Consider the following 23,737-nt stretch of genomic DNA (forward strand, 5'->3'; position numbering starts at 1 on the left):
CCTTTCCCTGGTATGGCGTCACCCCTCTCGTAGGCGCGCTCTGGACCTCTTCCTCCTCTTCCTCTTGTTCTCCTATCTCTACATTGTAGGGACACTCGCGTTTCCAATGCCCCACCTCGTTACACTGGTGGCACCTAGTCGTTTTCTTCAAGGCAGCTATGTCTATTCTGGGTCTAAAGGTGGAACTCTCCTCATTGCCCCTGTTCTGACTGTACTGCTTCTTTCCTCCTGTACCTGTTCCTTGCTGCTGTTGCTGCTGTCCCCCCTTCCCTGCTGCCTGCATCTGTACCACCATCAATTTTTCTTTTAGTTTCTTAGCCTTGGAGTCTATCTCATCACAGCAGTACCTGGCATATCTCAGTATTTCGTCTAGGGGTCTATTTTGCCAACAAATCAAGTGTTGCTGAATCATTAAACTAATATCCGGTCTCAGTCCCAGGACGAACTTGGACACAAATTGCCCTATGTCTTTTGGATCCATTACATCCAAGCCGCTATACTGTTTAAACGCCTTCAGCAATCTCTCATAATATTCGTGAACTGTCTCTTTGGGTTCCTGTCTGGTTCGGTCTATTTTGACCCAATCTATGTCTTGCATTGGCACTTTCTCTTTCAGCCAAGTCATCACTCTCTCGAATTTTGCCATCACAATCTCGGACGGCCCATTAGTCTTAGCATCTCTCTCCGGCTCCGTTGTGGGCCACTCAGCGCTAACCTTGCATGCTGTCCACAGATCTCCTGGTACTACAATGTCAAACAGCGTGTTCAGATCTATCCATAGGACCTTTGAGATTTTTACAAATCTCTCAACTTGCTTGTACCACTCCACTGGGCTTTCCCGCAATTTGGGGAAGGAGGTGGTAAAAGCAGCTAAATCTCCCCTACTCCAAGGGACATGTACATAATTCCCATTTGCGACTTCACGCAAAGGGTATGCTTCTATTCCCTGCAGCCTTCCTGGTGTCGTACCAAGCGTGCTTCTCCTGACGGTCCCTTTCTTGGACCACCTCTCTTCCCACTTATCTAGTGCCCTCCATGTCCTTATTCCAGTGATCAGTTCCCTTATGTGCGTTTTCAGCCCGATCGTTCTCCTCTCATCTAGGTCTCGATCTGTGTAATGTAGCCTGTGGTTACCCTGTAATGCTTTGGTTCTTGACAGGTCCACCATATATTTGCCTGCTAGTTCGACTAACTTCTCATGGATTGCTCTCGCTTTTCGAGTGATGTCCTTTGCCATATACAGTATTTCATCCTGCTCATACATTTCCATTCTTTCTAAAGGCAGGGTACCATCTATCATGTCATCCAGGTCTGACCTTAAGCTGGCGACATCGAGTCTCTTAGCTTTTATCTCAGCTCGCAATATGTCTTTCGAAGGGGGCTCACTGGTCTCCCTACCATCCCAACTCCGAGCTCTACGTTTGGGCTCGGGAGAGTTAATGAGTGCTCTCCCTTGCTCCCATCTCTCCAGGTCCCATGCTCGGCCATCCGATCTTGGAAGGTGATGGAACACGGGCCTGTTACCCCCACTCTTGCTCTGCCCACTCTCTCCTGCTTCTCTCCTTTCACCGTACTCTTCTCTGTTATTTTCCCTCTGGTCGCTACTCTCCCTTTGCCTAGTATCGCTCAGTATCCGATACGATCCTTCCTGGTTCCCCATATTCCCTGGGCTGCGCTCGTGTCCGTCATCACAGGGACTATGGTGCGACCTCTCACAACTCCCATTCAGTTCTCTGGTGCCGGGCACACAGTGGGTACACTTAAAGCTGTTTCTGTACTCTTGCGTTCTCCTCTCCCCTTCACTGAGTATTGGGCGCGCCACCCCTCCACTCCCGGGGCCCCCGTTTTCCAGGTCCGTTCTATCTCCACTCCGGGCCCAATGGGTGACTCCCCTACTATCTCTCTCTCTCCAGTCCCACTCCGGGCTGCTCTCCCCAGCCCCGCAGTGAGTCCGAGCTCTGCTGTCCTGACTTTCCCTTTCAGCTTCTGCAGCTATGATGCTCTTGTGAGCCTCCACTGCCTCATCCCACTTCTTCATGTACTCATTTAGCTCTTGAAAGGATTTTCGTCCAGATCCCCTCAGATCCACTGGCCATCTAGGGCCCCCAGGATCCCCTCCTGGATCCCCTGCTGTGTGCATCGGGGTGCTCCACTCTCTGGGTATCGGCATCTGACTTGGGGAATTGATCGTATCGTTCCTCCTTGCCGTCTCTGCTCTTTCTCCGTCCTTCCGTACCCGTTCTTCCCCTCTTGCTCTCTCTGGGTCATATATCGATACTATAGGACCTATGGTAACAGGTACCTGTAGTGCAGCTGGTAATCCGTAGGATGTGGCGCACTCCGTTTCCGGCGCTCTTTGTACCACAAACCTCCCGACTACCTGTTGCACCTGACTAGGCTGGGACAGCTCTTTCTTTGCCTCAGGATCCCACTCTGAACTGGGAAGCGGTCCATGCTCCCCTGCATTGCCCCCCTTTTCTCTTTCACTATGCTCGACCTCTCCCCCTGCTCTATTATACGGGGGTGGCCTGTCTGTCAATAGTCTGTTTATCAGGCTGTCCTCTGTTTCGCTCTCATCATCCTCTTCTAGGGGGCTTTTATTTCCGGGCACCTCTAACACCGGGTACAGTTTATTTACTTCCATGTTATGCACTCTCCATCTTTTAGCATCCGCATCCCACCTGGCATCCTGCACTGCCCTTACCGATCGTTTCACCCTTTCTTGTCGTCTGTTCATATTTTTTTCATGCGCTGCCCTAATCCATGCATCAAGGGCTTCAAACTGGGTCGGTCTAGGCAAGGGTCTCATTGAGGTCATGACTGATTTTAATCGATGTAACACCTCTAATCTGAACGTCCCGTACTTCGGGAACGTCAGTTCCTCATTTCCTTCCGTGATCTTACTCCACTCTGATATCCAAAGGATCGTATGCAGCCCAACATTCACTGCCATGTAACGAGCCGGCGTACCCTCCGGCGGGGCTTCTTCCCCTTCATCCGATCCCCGCTTCTCTTTTTTAAACGCCGCTCTCAGCCATTTAAAACACTTCATAATTATGCGCACAATATCCAGCCTCGCTACTCTGTTTACTTCCTGATGACAATCCACCAATCCTAACGCGGCTTTGCTAACTTGGCCTATCGCAGCGCGGTCTTTCTCCGGTCGGCCAATCCCAGCTCGACACTTTCTGACGTCTTTGCTAGCTGGCCTATCACAGCGCGGTCTTTCTCCGGTCAGCCAATCACTGCGCGACACTTCCTGACGTCACTTTTCTCCGCTTCGCAGCAGCACCCCTCCTTTCTCAACTCGTCTCCCGGTCATGCATGCGTCCCATTCATACACCGAAAAATGACTACTTCCGACCAAGCGGTCACTTCCCTCGACTGTACGTCCACAGTCTATATGTAATTGTCAACACAACTGACGAAATGTCTATCGTCTCTCTGATAGGTTGCTTACACACACAGTAACCTCCGACCAGCGTCCGTTACTCACGCACTCACTCTTACGTTCCCCCTATCTCGGTCTTTCGGGTGATCAATGGTACCTCATGACCCCCTTCACACTATTTGACAATTACTCTGGGTGTCCGATACACCCGAACCACTTAAGCTCTCCTTGCACTTAAGATTTCCACCGGTTGCGCGCGCTCACAACCTGTTCCACAGTCACTCTACAGACATTCAACTCCGCCAGACATTACAACATAGATACAATACAAAAACACCGCAATCTAACACGCATGACCCTTTATACTCACTCTCGACCGATACTGCTGCTTTTTCTGTCTCACGTCATCCGGATCTTCTTCGGCGGGCGGTTCTTCCGATCATCGATCTCTAAGGGCCTTGGGGTAAGCTAACCTGGCCTAGGTCACCGTCCTCAAGAAGGCAACCATCCTCTATAGCTACCAACTGGAAGGGCGAGATTTTGATCGATACCTTATCACTATAGATCTAAACCCCGATCTGGTCGACTGAACCTTTGTTGCCTGTCATTGAAGGAAGAAAGTGCCTCTCTTACCAAGTTAGTTCACCCAATAAAGGACTCCGCTCCAAAAGATCACAAACAACTTCTAGCTTTCAAAAGTTTATTGTAAGGTTAGGATAAGCTGCAAGTACAGGCATCTCAGAATGAGATTCACGAGATACACAGGTCCAACTACATACATGTGCTCTCTGAAAGCCCTCAGACGAGCAACGGAAATTACCAGCACAAGTTCTAAGAATAATAAAGCTATCAGCATTGACGCATATTGAGATCTCTCCTTCATTTAAGTTGGAGGAAAACACACAGGTTAGGCTGTCCCTACCCTGCTCTAGATGGTATCCCTACTTAACCAAGTCTCAACCTAACAAAAGGTGTCAGCAGTGAATGACCCCCAAGGGAAGTCACTCACTCTTAGTCTCTTGGTGAAAACCTATAGTTCTCCAGTCATGACCCCTCTCTGCCTACCCATCCGCTCTCTAAAGGGTCCTCAGGCATCTGCTCTAACTCCACCCAGGGGTGCTGTCCCTAATACAAAACAGTCAACAACATTTGAGACGCCCCTCATGAGACGCCCCTCACGTGGTGTAGCTTCTGGCTTTTTCCATGCTGCTTTGTATTGGGCCTCATACGTTGGAGTTGACCTTGCTTCTCAGACTCTTCTCCGGCCCGCTGATACCCCTTAAAACATTCCGGAACCCTCCTCCATGTCTGGGCCGTCTACTGAACAGACCTCTATTCATATTATTTATAATCGGATCCTCCCTTTTCTCTTGCAGACAGACATCTGCAGCCAAGAACCCAACTCTCATAGACTTCCAAAAAGGTTCGCAACATTTCTCGGCCCAGACCAATACGTGTAAATCAATGTTAAAACATTTCAGGCCTACAGCATTTCTCATAATGATTATAGCATTCAACTTCTTCTTTAATTAAAGCATGTTAATACTCTTATTCTATTATTCAGTAAACACATCTATAAATCATGGCCCATTAATGCAATGACCAAAACATTAGTTCAATCTATGTCGTGAAAAGAAACACCTTCCCCTTCCCTTCTAGCTCTGGCCCTGAGGCCTACCACATTCTGCGTTTAACCACATGCCATCTTACATTTTAGCAGCTACACGACATGGATTCAGGAATAATCACATCTAATAGAATCATATAGTGTCACACATTTCTGTATTAGTTCCATTTCTACTTAAATCTCTACATTATCTATACATTCAGAATATAATTGCAGATACTACTAGCACTCATGGCATTTCTCCTCATGATTTGTGCTTACTACGGGTAAGTGTGATGCACTCATACATTTAGGTCAGTTTGCGCTCTCTCACATACATTGGCGCTAGGCAGCTGAGTTTAGCGCCAGTGCTCGGGACAACGCAGGGATGTGTCATTTCTTTGTAAATACAGCGAATCCCTGCCCAGAATGGCAGAGCGTGGCGTTAACAATTTTTGCTTAACGCCACACTTCACTATTCACTTGTAAAATGCCCCTAAGTGCTTCAGTTTCTTTGTACTCACACTTGTACAATGGGTTGTTGTGAATTAACTTGGTTAAATAACCATTTATAGGAACACGAAACAAAACTCTCATAACCAGAGCTTAGGATACATTACAGTTGAAGAAGAATGTGCAAAGATGCCTCATCGTATTTTAGAAGCATAAATGCCTTTGAGAAGTTATGCACTGTTCTCTGTTGGTCTTCAACTTCCACTGATGTTTCTCTGAAATGGTCCCTTTCCCACAGTAAGTCTGCTGTACAAACACCCTGCGGACTGCAGCCAGGCCCGACAGAATGGTAATACCACCAGCGGCATCTACACCATCTACCTAGGAGGCGACGTCAGCAAACCTATGGAAGTGTACTGTGACATGTCCACAGACGGAGGTGGATGGATTGTAAGTGACTGCAGAGAGCAGGTGTATCCACCATGAGCAAGGGCAGAGTGGATGGAATGGAAGTTTCTGAAAAGTGTGGACCCACTGTGCATGACTGACAATAGGGATGGATAGTTTGCATGGGTTATATGCGACCATAGAATGTGGGTGTATGCACCATAACTAAGGACAGAGGTGGACTGATTATAAAATAAAACAGAGCAAATGCCTACTATCGCATGGCCACAAACAGAATTGGATGGAGTATAACTGATAACAGCTCTTGGATGTATTTTGACATTATCAAGGACATAGTCCATAGGGGACATAACCACTGATGAAAGTCAATGGATTGTAAGTGATCAAAGAGTGCGGGAGTATTGTGGCATTGCCACAGATGGACACCAGAGCATTGCCAGAGAGCATGAAGCGTGTTTATGCTGTGACGTGATTGCTGATACATGTGGCTGGAATGGAAGGGTCCCAAGAAAGAGCAAGGGTGACTTGACCACTGACGGGTGGATGGACTGAAAGTGAACAAAGAGCGTGGGTATATTGGGACACGACCACAGACAGACACGGTTGGATTATACTGTGAAATATACACAATTGAGTGTGGGTGAATTGTGTGTAACCACAAAGTATAAATATACTCTGACCTGACAACTGACAAAGCTGTATTTATTGTAAGTGAATACAAAGTGCTGTTGAACTATGAAATGAGCACCAGAGGGCATGGTTGAATACTATGTGGCCTTAACGACTGCCTCTACTGTGGCTTGAGCATAATTTAGGTTGGATAGATTGTAAGTGACCAGAGAGAGTGAGTGAACTCTTACATGACTCCTGAATTGTGAGTGACCATAAAGTGAAGGTGTATTTTTACTACAAGAGGACTCCTGGCTCATAGTTTTTTCTTGTTTTGACTTTTTTTGAAATTCACTAACTTTGGAAAACCTTCTGGTGGCTGTACTTCTTTTTCCTTTTCAGTTATAGAGTGCCCAGTTGGAATGAAGAAAGGACTTAAATTGGTCCAAGACTTGTGTTGAGCATTGTCTTGAGACTTAGCAAATACACTGGGAATTACTTGGTCGGACATGTAAATCTAATAATTAAATACAACCATATTGAAACTTAATAATGGTTTAGTTTTATGAGAAAGGTGGTTTAGGCTGTCAAACTTAAGAACAAAAGCCTTTATAGAACTAAAACTGGAAGTAAATTTACACATCGAGAAACTACAACATTAATACACTCTGAAACTGAGATCTGGCCTTTCTCGCACTACCAAGAAAGTCAAATCAATACCTGTCCTCTTTCTCTTTCCATCTCTTGCAGGTGTTCCAGAGGAGGAATAGTGGCAAGGTTGATTTTTACAGGAAGTGGAGGAGTTACGTGGATGGTTTTGGGGACCCACGGGATGAGTTTTGGATGGGTAGGTATGGAGAGGAGGGTGGAGAAATGGGTGCTTCTCACAGATCTGCTGTATTCTGCCCAAAATATGAGACTTGTCTAGTGTTTTTCCTTGGTTTTGCGCTCTCCTGGTTATAACACTAAGAATGGAAAAATGGACGTACAAGACCTGGCCAGGTTTAACTGAGTTGGTGACTACAGCACTAAACCGATATTGCCTCAATGGGCAATACCACATAAAGTGAGCTCTGGAAGGGCTAATTTAAGGCATGGCGTCTGCCACAGTTTTGGGCTAACAAATGTCTCAAATAGTTGAAGAACTTGGGGCAGTGGTATTTTACCACCTTATTGTGGTGTCTGTGGTTGGTAAAGAAGGAACTATTTACGACCAAGAACAGGGGCTCATCTGGAAGCAACGCAGACTGAACACCTACTGTGCCAACTGTCACTAATGGAATCCTGACTATGCCACCCCATAGAACTAATATACAAATTCCACATTCTACTGGAGATGAAGATAGTACATGTAAAACCAACCAAATGACATGCAGACCAAATATAAATGCAAACAGATTACTACACACCTTCCCCTCTTAAAACAAAACATAAACAAATAAATAATTAAACAAAACTTGTTACTGAACTTGACAAAATTTAGATAAGATCGCAAATTCTTCATGCAGTCATGTAAATAATCTGTTTTTTTCAACATTCTACCTGACCTGGTAAACACACCTGATTCATTATCACACTCCTTCAAATTATCTCTAAAGAACCATCAGCAAGTGCTCCACTTTGGGGGTTCACCCCCAAAACATCCACATCACCAGCAACATCATGATCACCATCAACGTTATTACCATTTCCGAGTCAATTACTACCTGTCCATGATGTCCCAAGGACATCCTCCTCAACTCTCTTATAACCCATTTTCCGCACCATCCCTCATAAAATACATAATATTATCATTACAATCAAAAAACACTTTGATCTGATCTCCCTTCAACACAACAACTTCACGGTTAGACCAGCATAGTTCATCTTCCAAACTAACCAACACTTCTTTCACAGTGACCATCTTCAATGGTCCCACAAAACCAAACACGCCTTTCGTATCAATGCATTCTTCCCTCTAACACAAATTTTCCAACATGCACAACCAACATTTAGAATCTAAATCACTGATAAATTAGTTTTTCATTATACCTTGTTTCTCTTTCACCCTGTCCAAAACAGTTAGAGCACTCCAAACCACCATTCGCATCAGATAACTCAATGAACCGCCTAGGCATAAGCTTGCTTCTGCCATCTTTACACTTGACGTATTTGAAACGACTCACAGCGGTAGTTGTATGTGGGAAATAACGATCCTACCAAATGTTTTCTTTGACCATCATCTTAAAATCTTTTCCATAAGCTGCAGCCAGGTAAATCCGGTATTGTTGTATTTGTAAAGCGCCTACTACTTACCCATAAGGGTCTCAAGGCACTGGGGGTCGTCGGGGAGATTAAGGGCCAGATGTAGGTAATTCATATTTACCGACTCTTAAATACCGAATTTTACCGATTCGGTATTTAAGAGTCGGTAAATATGAAGGGGGGAGATGTAGGTATTACAGATTCTGTAAATACCGAAACGTTAAGATTCGGTATTTACCGATTCTGTAATTACAGAATCGGTATTTCCCATTCATTCCTATGGGCTTTGAAGCCCATAGGAATCAATGGGAAATACCGATTCTTTAATTACAGAATCGGTAAATACCGATTTTAGCAAGGGTGCAGGGGGTGTCACTTTGACACCCTCTAGAACCCCAAAGACGGGCATGTGAGCCATGTGGCACACAGACATGCCCTAAGGGCATGTCTGTCTGTCACATGGCATAGGTGTGCATGCACACATGTGCATGCACACCTGGATTCGGTATTTTACCACACAATTGGATTGTGTGGTAAAATACCGAATCTGTAAGGCCTGTGGCACTCTCAGGAGTGCTCTGAAAGGGCACGGGTCATCCGTGCCACAGAGGAGTTCCACAGCCATATGCACAAATGTGAATGCTGTTCACACATAATCCATATTTTCTCCAAGTTCATCCATTTTTATTACAAGTTATATTCCAATGTTTTCTCGTTTTTTTCATTTTATTAACCATCACGTCAAAGACAAGAAGTTTTCAAGTTTTTTTGCATCTTGATACTCTGAGAGTGCCCATCCGGGCTTAATCACAGGCAATTGCTTAAAACTTTAGTGTTCCAGAACAATCCTTTTTACCCAATGCATTTCGGTCCACTTGACCTTCTTCGGGGGTATCTACAATGTTAAAAGTAGGTTTTAATAAGCGCTCCATTAATCAAAGCTCCATTAGTAAAAATGCACCAACAACCAAATAAACCGAGTGTCTCTCCTAGTTCATAAGTGCTACAACTAAACAATGTATATGCACTCTTGCGCGCGCTGTTAGCTACCCCATCCTGTATTTTTACAGTGCACTCTCAGGAGTGCCACCTACATTAGGATATACCGAATCGGTAAAAATACCGATTCGGTATTTTACAGAATCGGTAAATTTACCAAATCGGTAAATTTACCGATTCTGTAAAATATATGCCCCTACATCTGAAAACCAAAATACCGGTCGGTAACGGCCGAATTCGGCCGTTACCGACCGGTATTAAGGCTCCTTCATCTGGCCCTAAGTGAGCTATTGGCCAGAGTCTTTTCCTTAAGAATTCTGTTAGCGAGCTCAACTAAGCAGTTTGACTGGGAATTAAAAAATGCAATCGTATAATGTTTCACATCAAATCTTTAATTGTTCTTCATTTTTATAGGAGTGAGTTTCACCCCATTACTCGGAAATTAATTCCAGGGGTGGACCTTCAATATAGGAAACCCTCCGCAAAAAGATATAACACCACGTCAGTATTGGCAATCCGCACAAACTCATGATTAATCCATTTAGAGTAGTAATCAATAAGAATAGTCGACTACTGTTTATCAACTGGCATAGCAAAATCAAGTGCGAGCTTCTCCCACTGTTTGTTGAGTAACAGAACTGTAACTAGATGAGTATGCCTCACCTTTCAATATTTATTAAATCTGGTACATTCACTGCACACATCCATAAAATCCTCAACCTGTCTATCTATTGATGATCACATCACAAAATATACACTCACCCCACTCACATTTGTGGGTTTCATCCATTGTTATTTTGCTTGCCACAACACCCCAGTTTGAACCCAGCCATATGCAATTCAGTCTTGACCCTGCTCCCCATGGGAACAGTCCATCCGAAACTGCCAGGCCAAGTCCTCCCTAGACCAGAAGCAAGCATCCTGGGTATTATCACTCATTAGTCAGGCTGGTTTGAATCAAGTGGCACAGCAAGCACAGGACCCACATTTGGGCCTACCCTTAGCCACTGAGTTTGTACATAGCAACATCACAAAATAAAGTGATGGAAGGAGTGTTAACATTTTTCAAACACTCCCCCCAGTCACAGATCTGGGTTTAATCCATCGTTATTTTGCTCGTCACATCACCCCAGTTTGAACCCAGTCATATGCAAATCAGTCTTGACCCTGCTCCCCAGGGGAACAGTTCAGTCCGAACTGTCAAGACAGGTACTCCCTCAGACCATCATTTTATTATTAATGGCCATCAGAAATTCTCATGCAGACGTCTGTTAGTAGCAGTGCATTCCAAATGCCCTTCATGAGCAATGGATGTCATATTTTCCCACACAGCCCCTGGAGGAATAAGCCTATCTCGTCTCAGCAACACACAATCAATCTTCCTCAGCTCAGTGGAAACCTATGCACAGCTTCGCAACTCTCCTTTTATACTACTCTGATTAGGCCAAGTTCTACACATATTCTCACCAACTTTCAGTAAACAGCATTGTTATCCATTGCTGACCTCCATACTTCCTCTGACACACTTTCCGAACACAAGTGCAAAATATTAACAGTAGTAATAATGACATTTTTAAGAGGTAATTGATAACACCCAACTATGGGGCCGATTAGGATGGCGGATGGATTGCACCGCCGGCCCGGCGGGGGCAATCCGTCCGCCATCCTGACATAAATGACCCCCGCCACATTAGGATGGTGGGGGAGTCCGCGGCGGACGGCAAGACCGGCGGAAAAAATTGCCTACATATGGTGCCGGTGTCTGCGAGACACCGCCAACCATATTACGATGCTGGCGGTCTTATGCCTTTCCACGGCTGCATTGCCACCGTGGAAAGGCATACGGTCTTGCTTTGGGGGCCCGTTGTGGGCCCCCAGGGTGAAGGGGGGTGGGGGGTACCTATGGTACTTCCCTGCGTTTCAAAGCCCACCATGGCATGGTGCCTGTCATGTTGTGCTTTCAAATGCACAACATGCATTTTTAGCATTGCGGCGGATGGTGCTTTCAAAATGCGGGATGCACCCGCCACTGTGGCGGGTGCATCCTAATTCGCCGCACTGGACCTCCGCCCCAGGTGGCAATGCGATGCCTCATCCTCAGCGGCAGCAGTGATGATTTGGCATCAAGGGGAGATACAGCAGTTCTGACCCACGCAACGACAGTGATGCATGGAGCTTGGTGGATACAGTACAGAAACCCCAATTTTCTGTGCTGTAAGGGCCCAGGCCTGGATTGCCACCCCTTGACAGGGCAAGGCTCCCAGTTGGCAGAGTCCAGGTGCTGGAGTAGGGTTGTTGGAAGTCTTTGATGTCCTTGAGACATTACAACAGGAGGTAAGCCAGCAGGCTCTTGGAATCACTTTAGTTCTGGAGTGTAGAGATGCAAGTTCAGTACTTCTCACTCAGAGGCAAGAAGTACAGCAGGGCAGGCACAGCAGAGCAGGAGTCCAGCAAAGTCCAGCATCGTCCAGGAGAGTGGCAGTCCTTTCAGCAGCACAACAATTCTTCTTCCTGGCAGAGTATCCACAGGTTCAGAAGTCTACTGAAGTGTGTGCCTTTGAAGTGGGAGAGACTTCAAAGAGAGGCCTATGAAGTACACTGAGGCCCTGTCTTCCTGCCTTGGCACCAGACTCACTACAGGGGAGTACGCAGCCCTTTGTGTGGGGACATGAACAGCCTATTCAAGTGTAAGTGTCAGCTCCTCTCTCCCATTTAGCCAGGATGGCCATCAGGATGTTGATGGTCCATCAGTCACACCTAAACTCTATGTGTGTGGCTGTCTGAAGGAAATGCACAAGCCCAACTGTCAACCACCTGAGCCATGTATTCAGAGGCAGGCAGAAGGCACAGAATGGTGAAAGTAAGAAAATGACAGCTTTCTAAAAGTTGCACTTTCAGACTTGAAACTTAAAATTCAACTTTACCTTAAGTTGTGATTTTAACCGCATGCGCGCTAGCGAAATTCCGCTCCTGTGCTGAGTTTTTTAAAACCGCACTTTACATGACGAGCTGGGCTCGTCATGAGCGTGCGAGGAGGCTACCTCATGACGAGCCCAGCTCGTCATGAGCGTCGAAGGGGTTAAATTGTGAGTCCAGAGACACCAAACTTGAAAAGTCTGTCGTATCCCAATTAGAAACTACACTTATAGAGTTTCATAAGGTAATCTCAATGTTAACTTACGGGAGAGATAGGTCTTGCAGTTGTGAAAAACGAATGTAAGAGTTTTTCACTACCAGGACATGTTAAAATTAATAGTTAATGTCCAACTTTTTAAATACACTGCACCCTGCTCCTGGGGCAGTCCAGGGCCTACCTTAGGGGTGACATATGTTTGGACCTGGCAAAGGGTTAACTTTCCAGTTCGACATGGCAGTTTAAAACTGCACACACAGGCTCTGCAATGGCAGGCCTGAGACATTTCTAAAGTGCTACTAAAGTAGGAGGCATAATCAGTGCTGCAGGCCCACTGGTAGCATTTAATTTACAGGCCCTGTGCACATGTAGTGCACTGTACTAGGGTATCATAAGTAAATTAAATATGCCATTGGTGGATAAGCCAATGTTACCATGTTTTAGGGAAAGAATACATGCACTTCAGTACTGGTTAGCAGTGGTAAAGTGTACAGAGTCCTAAGGCCAGTAAAAACATGGGGGCATATTATCAAGGACCGGTGTTAAAATTATCACCGTTTTATCGGCAGGAAACTGCCGATAAAACGGCGATAATGGGCTTGATAATACGCCCTTGTTAATTCCCATAGAAGCCCATCTTAACACCAGAACATGGGCTTCTATGGGAATTAACAAGGGCGTATTATCATGCCCATTATCACTGTTTTATAGGCAGTTTCCTGCCGATAAAACAGCGATAATTTTAACACCGGTCCTTGATAATATGCCCCGTAGTCAGTAAAACAGGAGGTCAGAAGGCAAAAAGACAGGAGAAACCACACCAAAGATGCCAGGTCTAACACTGTGTTTCTTTGAAAACACAAAACTGCTGCCAGAAGAAAAATATTTGAAAGGGTCTCGGAATTGCTCATTCACCATCTAAACACTTCTGAGATTCATGGGGGTGCTGCAGCCCCACCTGTACAACTAGTTCCAGCGCCATTGATAGGCCCTTTGTTCCAAACCCTCTAACCCATTCTGGAGTAAGCCTTGTCTGCTCACAATCGCAGTTCTTGGACAATCAGTGTCACAAATGGAGCAAATGACTAAATTTCTTGCATGATTGGAGTGTCATAGGGCAAGCTGCATCAAGCATCCATTTTGCGATTCCTTATTAGCGAAAAATAAGTAATCGCTAATAAGGAATAGCAAAATGGAATGCATCAAGCAATCACTACATAAATAGCGATTCCTTAGAATTCCTTAATTGCGACTCGCAAATTGCGAGTCGCAATTAATGAATACCTCCCCATTCATTCCTATGGGCCCAGAGGCCCATAGGAACGAATGGGAAGACAATCTCAATTTGCGAATCACAATTAGCGATTCGCAAATTGAGATTGCGAGTTCAAGGGTGCAGGGGTGTCCAAAGGACACCCTGTTGCACCCCTGATTTTGATCTGTGCACATATGTTGCGCACACACATGCCCTTAGGGCATGTGTGTGCGCAACATGAAACTTTAAAATATGCACAAAAGTGCATTTTTCTAAGTTTTTGCAAATTACCACGAAGTTGTACTTTGTGGTAATTTGCGTGCCCTATTAGCGAATTCGCTATTTTTGAAACTTTCATGCATTGCATTTAAGGAATCTCAATTTGAGATTCCTTAAATGCAAACAATCGCAATTTAGCGAATTCTCTATTAGCGATTTTTGCATTTGGGATGATGCATCCCAAATGCAAAAATACCGGTCGCAAAGGGGCAGATTCTGAGAATCTGCCCCTTTGCGACCGGTTTTTAGCTTGATGCATCTGGCCCATAGTACCTAAGGCCCAGGCACAACAGTCAAATATGACTGCACCCAATACAGATACTGGCCACTAACCTCTAACTGACCATGGATACATAAAAAGGCCAGACACAGATACTCACACTCTTTTCATGGGCAGTGAAAAACTGAACTGTCAATGAAAAATTGAGAACCCCTTCAGTGTGACTTGATTGGTGCATACGGTAACCAACAATTTCCAAATAATTCAGGACTCTGTGTCCATTTCTGGACTTTTTTGTCATAACCTAATGCATCCTGGGTGTTGTAGTCCTGCCTTACTTCCTTTGAATTAATTAGATCAATGTAAGACTAAGGCTAAAGACTAGGGGGCAGATTTATGTTAACTGGCGCATCCCCAGGGATGCGCCAGTTAACATGCGCCACAGTGCGCCACTGCTCCGCCACCCATGGTGCGCCGCATTTATGATGCGGCGCACCATGGTGCAAGGCAGTGAGGATGCGTGACGCATCTCTCGACGTACGGGCGGCGCATTGCAGGAGTCATGTCGCAAGTGCGACATGACTCCTGCAATGCAGAGGAGCCACCTATTCAATGCATGGTGCGTCATCCTTACGCCTGCTTCAAGCAGGCGTAAGGAATTGACGTAGAAAGTGACTGAGTGAAATCTCATAGATATCACTCAGCCACTTTTAGGAGGCGTTCCTGCACAGGAACGCCCCCCCCTGCGCAGGAACGCCTCCTTATGGCGCAGGGCTTTCCAACGTGACGCATCTCTTAGATGCGTCACGTTGTAAATAGGGCGCATTGTTTGCGCCGCCGTTGCGTCACATTTAGTGACGCAATTGCGGCGCAAGGAGGCGCAAGGCCATCATAAATCTGCCCCTATGGCTAAAAACCCGGCAACCCACAACATTAAAAAGTAAGGTATGAAGTTACTTTTCCTTCACCAGTCACTTGGGTGGCTCACATGTTACAAGGTTACCTAAGGAATTAACCATTAAGCAGTCCATCCTTCCGTCTTAGAAGTACCCAGCCTCCCCTGTCGGAAACGTTTTTATTTACCTCATGGTTAGAATAGGAACATACACTGGGGCATATTTACATTAACTGGCACATCCCTGCAAATCAGCAGGGATGCGCCAGTTATTGTGTGCCACAGCTCCGCCATCATGAATGCGCCGCATTTATTATGCGGCGCACCATGGTGCAAAAACAGCACAGCTGCGTGACGCATCTGTTGCGTAAAAGTGACGCATTGCTGGAGTTGCGTCGCAAGCACGACGCAGCTCCAACAATGCTCTGGGGGCCCTATCTAGTTAATGCTGCGTCAATCCTTACGCCTGCTTCAGGCAGGCGCAGGGTTTTGACGCAGCATGGGACTAAAAGTGACTGAGTGAAATCTTGTAGATTTTACTCAGCCACTTTTAGGAGGCGTTCCTGCGCCGGAACGCCCCCCCCTGCATAGAAACGCATGTGGCGTAGGGCATTACAACGTGACGCATCTCCCAGATGCGTCACGTTGTAAGTACACCCGCACCATGGAGCAGGATTTGCGCCGCCGCTGCGTCACAAAAGTGACGCAACAGCGGCGTAAATGAGGCGCAAGGGGCTTGTAAATCTGCCCCACAATATTTTTCATAGTTACATAGTTTCATAATTAGTACAGTTTCATGGTTCGTTGCATAGTTAGATAATTAATACAGCGCAGCAGTTACACAGTGCTATTGTTATGCAATCATATTATAGTCATTGTTTCATAGTACAAATTCAAATGTATATATTTATTTTTCTTTCATAATTAGGTCACAAAATTGATACAGCTCCATAGTTACTCAATTTCATAGTGGCAATATAGTAACATACTTTAATACCAAAGCCGCAAAAGCCCCGGCGACAGTATTACGTGTTAAAATTGCGTAACTTTGTAATACGGCGTGTGGTCCTTTGCCATTCCCATGGAGGTGCCTTGTAGGGCCCCCTTTGTTCCTGCACCCCCGGCCTTTTCATGGCAGGTCTCCTCCATGAAAAGGCTAGCGGTCCAGGAACTCGTAATATGCTGAGCAGGACTGCGCCAGTCCCCGCTTAGCATATTGCGTTGTGGCGCTCCTGCGGCACCTCCAGGGAATGGCTGTTCCCTGGAGCATCCGACGCTCCACCCATGCAGCGACTTTAGAAGTCGCTATACGGCAGACGGTGGATCGCCACTGCTGCGCCACCACGAGTCTGGTGGTGGGAAGACAGCCAGACTCATAATTAGTCCTATAGTTATTACTGAAAGAAGACCGTGTGGGCCTGATGCACTAAAAAGTGCAAATAGATCAGCAAAGGAGTTTCGTCCCAGATTTAAGTGTTTTATAGAAATTATATTTGTTGGAGGAGAACTGCATTTTAAAATGGTATCTTGGAGCAGGGCTGTAAGCCTTAAAATATAACATGGAGCCTGTGAAACTGTGTTGTACAATGCCAGGTTCACAAAGCTTCAAAGTCTATAAAAAAATCCTATGTTTCCCTGGCAATTTCCACAAAATGGGACAAAACACATTGACGGATCTGTTATAGTAAATTGTGGAATATCTACACATTTCGAAGTGAAAAAAAGCATTTAACCAACATTTGAAGTCAATTAGTACCTATTGTATTACATACGGGTGGTTATATGGTTTATGTATATTCAAGTATTTCTTTTAAAAGCAGAATAGGGGAACCTTGCAGTTTTGATTAAGGGGACCCTACATCAAACAGGCACTGATAGATAAAAGGAATGAGCTTTGGGGGTGCTAGGATTTTTTTGCCTCATCTGCCATTTTGTATATATCTTACTTCAGTTGAAAAACATGTTCTATTAAAATAAAAAATTTATTTTCCGGCCACAAAATATCATGATTGTTTTGTCAGGGCAACAGCACTTTCTTGTACCCTTTCCATGCACTCCTATTAAAAATACAGTTGAATGCATGCGCCTCTAGGATTTCACCCCACCTAGATTTAAGGCATTGTCAGAGTCAGCGAGTGCCATTTTGAATCAAGCCTATTGCCGAACTTAACTGTTTGCACTCTGAAAGAAGATGTCCTTTGATTGTGATCTGTACTTGCAGGGCTGGACAAGTTGCATGAGCTGACCAACAAGTCCTCAGTCCACTATGAGTTGCGGGTAGACCTTCGTACTGCTGATGACTCGGCCTACGGCCAGTACGACATTTTCCGGGTGGCTTCCAGCAAAGACAAGTACAGGCTCACTGTCAGCGGTTATAAAGGCACGGCAGGTATGATCAAACCCACTGCTTTATGGGGTCTGCGTGTGTGGGAGAACTAGCTGAGACTCCCATCAGTCCCTTCCACCAGACCACCGCTCAAAGATGTCCCCACACCTTGTGTTTTCTTATTAATGATTTTCCCATCAGTCCTCTCCACCAGACCACCTCTCAAAGATGGAGTCCCCACACCTTGTTTTCTCCTATTCATGATTTTTTGGTTTCATTCCCTCTATCGCCTCAGCCTATGGATGTGAAACAACATTTCAACTAATTTGTTGGTGAGGGATGGGTGATACTGCACACTTCATTACAAAGTCCCATTACTGCTGTGTGTGTTTCAGTTATCACTTCAGCAATATATATAGATGCTAAGAAGCTCTTTGAATTTCCATGAACCACTCACTGAGTACACTTGTGAATCTGTTAATGCTCGCTTCCCTTCTTCTCTGACTTTACATTGCTACTTCAATTCTCTGCAATTGTACATGGGAAGAGGAAGGAAGGATGAGAGTGCTTGGGATGAGGAGTGAGCAACTCGTTTATACAACCTCTCCTTTCGAGGAAGAGTAAGGTTGAGGATTTTTTTTAAAAACCGAATGCATGGGAGTGTGAGAATGGAAAAGGACAGTCACTCTATGGGAGGTGGCTTCTAGTATTGAATTGAAAACTATCTCCGTAGTGGATAGCGTCCGGGAGGTTCTGGGGAAATTACTCTTTGGGAGAAAGCATTTGGGAGGGTTTGAAAATATTGTCCTTTAGAGGTGGAATCTGGGAGGAAATGAGAGTGATCAAAGGTCACACCTAGAAGGAATCATGCCCTCTGCATGCAAGGTGGAGTCTGGAAGAACTGTCTCTCTAGGGAGGTGAGGTCTGGGTGAACTGAAAACTCTCTTCCTGGGTGGTGGAGTCAGGGACAAACTGAGGGCGATGAGTCCTTGGGTAGTGGATTCTGTGGAAAACTGAGTCTTGCCATGGAAGTTGGGGCCTGCGAGGAACCGTTCACTCTCATTAGAGGTAGAATCTTCAAGTGACTTTTAGCGATGACTTAATGGGAGATGGGATCTGAGAGCAAACAGGACTTATCTAATGTGGAGTTTGGGGAGATCTGCATCTAGTGACTTTTTTGGAGATGGCGTCAGGGGGAATCTTAGGAGATTTGCTCTTGAAAAGGTGTCATCTGTGTGGACTCAAAACAATAACCCTAAGGGATATTATCTGGGGGCAGAATAAACGCGATCCATAAATATGCTTATGACATGAACTCTAAATGTGGGTGGACTTTGGAATTTTTCAGAGATTGACTCAGTAGACTAGTGATTGACAGGTATTGAGTGCACTAGCCTCTAAGGGAAGGGCATGTATGGCCCGGAAGACAACGTGCCTGACTGAATGCGGTCATAGAGTCTTTTTGTATATCTTGGATATATCTTGGATATCACTTACATACTTACCTCTGGTCTCTGCCTTTCAGGGGATGCAATGACCTACCACAATGGCTGGAAGTTCACAACATATGACAAGGACAATGATATAGCGCTCAGCAACTGTGCCATGACTCACAAAGGGGCCTTCTGGTACAAGAACTGCCATCTGGCTAATCCTAATGGCAACTATGGTGACAGCGTGCACAGCCAGGTAAGTGGGGTGCCAAGACAGTCTGCATTGGGATGAGTACCTCCTATGGTGGCAAGAGCACAAGCAGAGCTAGAGGGGTGTCAAGACCTTCAGTGGCAAGAGATCAGGCAGGGCATCCAGAAAAGTGAGTGGCATTTTAAGACCTTCTACAAGAAAAAAGGAGACCATGCAACCACTTGAGTGGGATGTTAAGATCTTCTGCGGACGCAAGGGCACAGGCAGCATACTCAACTGAGTAAGCAAGGTCACAAGATCTTCTACAGAGGATAAAAACACAAACAAGGAGACAAGGTCACTCAGCCAGGTGAGTGGTATGTAAGACCTTCTGCAGAGGCAAGAGGACAGACAGGGCACTCAGCCAACTAAGTGGTGTAGCAGGTCAGTTTACAGTGGCACAAAACGACAGGAAACCCATACAGGTTTGAGAGAGAGAGAGAGAGAGATAGAGAGAGAGTGTGTGTGTGTGTGTGTGTGTGTGTGCAAGCGTGTGTGGGTGTGTGTGTAGAATTTATTTTCAATAGAAAAGTTTTGTGAGGTTCTTGATTTCTTCCCCTTCACTCATTTTAGAAAACGTCCTACTTTACATTTGCCCATGCAACTTTTTGCTACATGCAGTGGTATAATTTTTTACCTTATAGCAAGATGAGTTTTACACTAATTGAACTAAGCAGGAAGAAAATGCTGAATGTTTCTCTGAAAGTTTACACTTTGTGGAGCTTTGCCGCGCACAAAGGCAAAGAGCAAGAGAATAGTACTAAGGCATTCATTCCAAGGCCATGCAAAACCAGATGCAGTAATTGCACACCCTTTTGAGTTTCAGTCAATCAGTCAGTATTTGTAGAGTGCAGCACTGTCACCCATAGTGGTATCTGGGCGCTGCGGGAGCCGTTTCTTCATCGAAATGCCAGGTTTGGAGCCTCTTTCTGAAGTCCACCAGGGAGGGTGCTGTTCGTAGGTGGAGAGGCAGGCTGTTCCAGGTCTTTGCAGTGATGTAGGAGAAGGAGCGGCTGCCGCTGCAGCTGTGTTGGATGCGAGGGGTGTGTGCGAGGGCAAGCGAGGTGGAGCGCAGGTGCCTTGAGCGTAGATGGAAGTTCAGTCGCTGGTTGATGTAGGATGGACCTTGGTCTTGAAGAGCTTTGTAGGCGTGTGTGAAGGTCTTGAACTGGCAGCTCTTCTGGATGGAGAGCCAACGGAGGTTTCTGAGGTGTGGAGTGATGTGGGTCCATTTGGGGAGGTATAGGATGAGTCTAGCAGCCGTGTTTTGTATGGTCTGGAGTCTTCCGATGAGTTGGGAGGAGATGCCGGCATAGAGAGCATTGCTGTAGTCGAGGCAACTGGTGACAAGGACCTGTGTGATAGTCTTTCTGGTGTTGATTGGGATCCATCTGAAGACTTAGTGGAGCAAGCGGAGGGTATGGAAGCAGAGGAGGCAACTGCATTAACTTGTCGTTTCATGGTCAGTTGTCTATCGAGGTTGTTTACATGGTCGGTTGGTGTGGGTCCAAGTTCTGCCAATCACCAGGTGTGGTCCCAATTGGAGGTTTTCTTTTCGAAGATCAGACATTCTGTTTTGTCAATGTTGAATTTGAGACAGTTGTCTCTGATCCCTTTGACTACTTTGGCATTGCAGAAGTTGGCTTTAGCATTGGAGGGGTCCTTGGTGGGCAAGAGGATTAGTTGAGTGCTGTATGCGTAAGAGATTATGTTGAGTCCGTGGGATCAAACAACCACTGCGAGGGGGGTCAGGTAGATGTTGAATAGGGTGGGATGAGGGATGATCCTTGAGGTACACCGCATAGGATGCCTTTGGGTGTGGAGGTGTAGGGTGACAGTCGGGTGCTCTGTGTATGTCCTGTGAGGAAGGAGGCAATCCATTTAAGGGTGTTTTGTTGTATGCTGATGTTGTAGAGTCTATTGATGAGGGTGTGGTGGGAGATGGTGTTTAATGTAGCGGAGAGGTTGAGGAGGATCTAGGCTGCAGTTTCTCCACGGTCGAGGAGAGTTCTGATGTTATCTGTGGCTGCAATCAGCGTAGTTTCAGTGCTGTGGTTGGAGCGGAATCCTGATTGACAAATGTTGAGGAGGTGGTTGTGTTTCAGGTATTCGGTGAGTTGTTTATTGATGGCTTTCTCAAGTACCTTTGCTGGGTAGGGGAGCAGGGAGAGTGATCAGTAGTTTTAGGGGTTGCTTGGGTCAGCGAAGAGTTTCTTTAGGAGTGGTCTGACCTCTGTGTGTTTCCATTTTTCCGGGAAGATTGTTGTGGAGATGGATGGTGGTGAGTTCCGTGCTGATTGAGTTGGCCCAGAGGTTGAAGAAATGGTGGAGACAGGGGTCAGTGGGTGCCCCGGAGTGCATGGACGAGATGATGGCTGTGGTGGTCTGAGTGGTGAGTGGAAACCAGGTGGTGATTGTCTGGCTGGTGCTTTACTTGGAGGTTGAGGTTGCTGAAATAAGCAATGTGGGTTGGGGGTCTAAGTTGCTGTAGATGGTGGCGATTTTGCTGTGGAAGCAGTCTGAGAGTATGTCACAGAGTTCTCAGCGGTTGTCGGGTTGGAAAATTCTTTGACTATTCTGAAGAGCTCCTTCATGTGGATGGCTGCAATGTCGATGCGGGCAGTGATGACTGCTTTCTTGGCCTCCTTGAGGTTCCAGGGGTAGTTGCTAAGGGCTGTTTTGTGAGCAGCCTTGCCGGAGGGGTTCTTTGTGGTGTGCCATGTCTTCTCAAGGTGGTGGCAGTAGTGCTTGATGTTTCTGAGGTCTGGGGTTCACCAGCTGGCATGTCTGGGGGTTTTGTTGGCCTTTGCTGGTTTCTTCGAGTTGACTCTGTCGGCGCAGTTGGTGATCCAGGCGAAGAAGTTCTGGATGGCTTGATCAAGGTCTCTTGAATTTCGGGTTGTGTGGTGCTGAGGGCTTCTGTTCATTGTGTGTTGATTACCTTGCTCCAGCTGTGGTGTGCGGCACTGTGGTGCACGGTGATGGTGTGCTGGGCATCATAGATGGTGAAGTGGACAATTATGTGGTCAGTCCAGACCTCAGAATGGGGGATTAACCATTAATTTCACATAATTTCCCCTTCAAAGATGCACAGACCTCAAATGTGCAATATTTGTGTTAGGTTTTACCTGGCCAATATTACACAGACAAACACTCATGAGGAGCCCAGTTTGTGCATTACTTGTTATCCTGTAGCATTTAAAACTTCAATTTGTACCTAGGGATTTGTGCAGCACTCGGAATAAGGGCCTAGGTGCATACCATAGCTTATGTAGCAATCATTAAGGTAGTGTTCAATAAGAATCTATGACCTAAATGCTGCAAATGTCACAATTGTCACATAAATATAAGAAAATGAAAAAATTCACAATATTGAAAGAGTCTAGACCTGACATAATCTTTGCAAGGCATAATGTGTATGGAAATATATGCATGGGTGTGTACATGCTAAGGCACTTAGATCCTGTTTCAGAACCCACACGTGGCTTTCCAGCCTACCTGATCTCCAGATGCCTGGCTTAACTTCCCTTGGAAGAGGTTAATGGGCATCTGTCTTATTTTTAGATCCATGCCTGGTGTAGATTTTGCTGCCTACAATAGATAAACTGGTGCCAGAATACATTACAGACAAAGTAAGCACAGTAGGCACCATGTCTTTTAGGACTCTCTTGGTTGGGATACTTTTTTATTTTACTCAGACAAAGTCCCAAGCTGGGAGTTTGTTTGAATAAAATAACAAAATAAAATCTATGGCCATAATCTGTGGGTAGGATCTCTCTGCATGTCAAGGTGTTTGTTTTCCCTGCCCTATCACAGACCTTAACAGTGAAACTCAGTGATGGTTGTACAACAGTAGATAGGGCCAGGTGATCATCACTGTGAACTGATTGCCCAATGATGGACAAGCTTTCAGGCCTAGGGTTTCCGAATAATGAGCCAGCTGAAGCTCCACGATGGGTAACACTGTTGTCTCCTTCCTCCTAATGTGATAGGATAACCATGTAGTTGGCGAGTCAGTCATTCTCCATTTTTGGGAGCCCAATCCACCAACCTCTCAATGAAGTCTTAAGTCTATTTTTTACCATAGACCTTTGTGAGGATTTAAAAACAACTCTGCCTCAAATAACAAAGTGATGGAAGGAATGCTCAAATTATTTTCATCTACTGATGATTGCTTGCGGCTGCATTCCTGTCCATATATTTTGGCCACTGTGCCACTCTAGGCAGAGACCAGTC

General features: G+C 45.7%; 1 protein-coding gene across 1 annotated transcript in view; it reads left to right on the forward strand.

Moving 5' to 3' along the window:
* TNN (tenascin N) overlaps window positions 1-23,737 on the forward strand; it is a 181,234-nt gene that overhangs the window by 150,842 nt on the left and 6,655 nt on the right. Inside the window, exons 10-13 of the mRNA XM_078641976.1 lie at window positions 5,749-5,900; window positions 7,218-7,314; window positions 17,714-17,881; window positions 19,344-19,507. Of these exons, the coding sequence (XP_078498102.1) occupies window positions 5,749-5,900; window positions 7,218-7,314; window positions 17,714-17,881; window positions 19,344-19,507 (581 nt within the window). The remainder of the gene's footprint in view (window positions 1-5,748; window positions 5,901-7,217; window positions 7,315-17,713; window positions 17,882-19,343; window positions 19,508-23,737) is intronic.

The sequence above is a fragment of the Lissotriton helveticus genome, chromosome 1_1, assembly GCF_964261635.1.
Source record: "Lissotriton helveticus chromosome 1_1, aLisHel1.1, whole genome shotgun sequence".
NCBI classification, from domain to species: domain Eukaryota; kingdom Metazoa; phylum Chordata; class Amphibia; order Caudata; family Salamandridae; genus Lissotriton; species Lissotriton helveticus.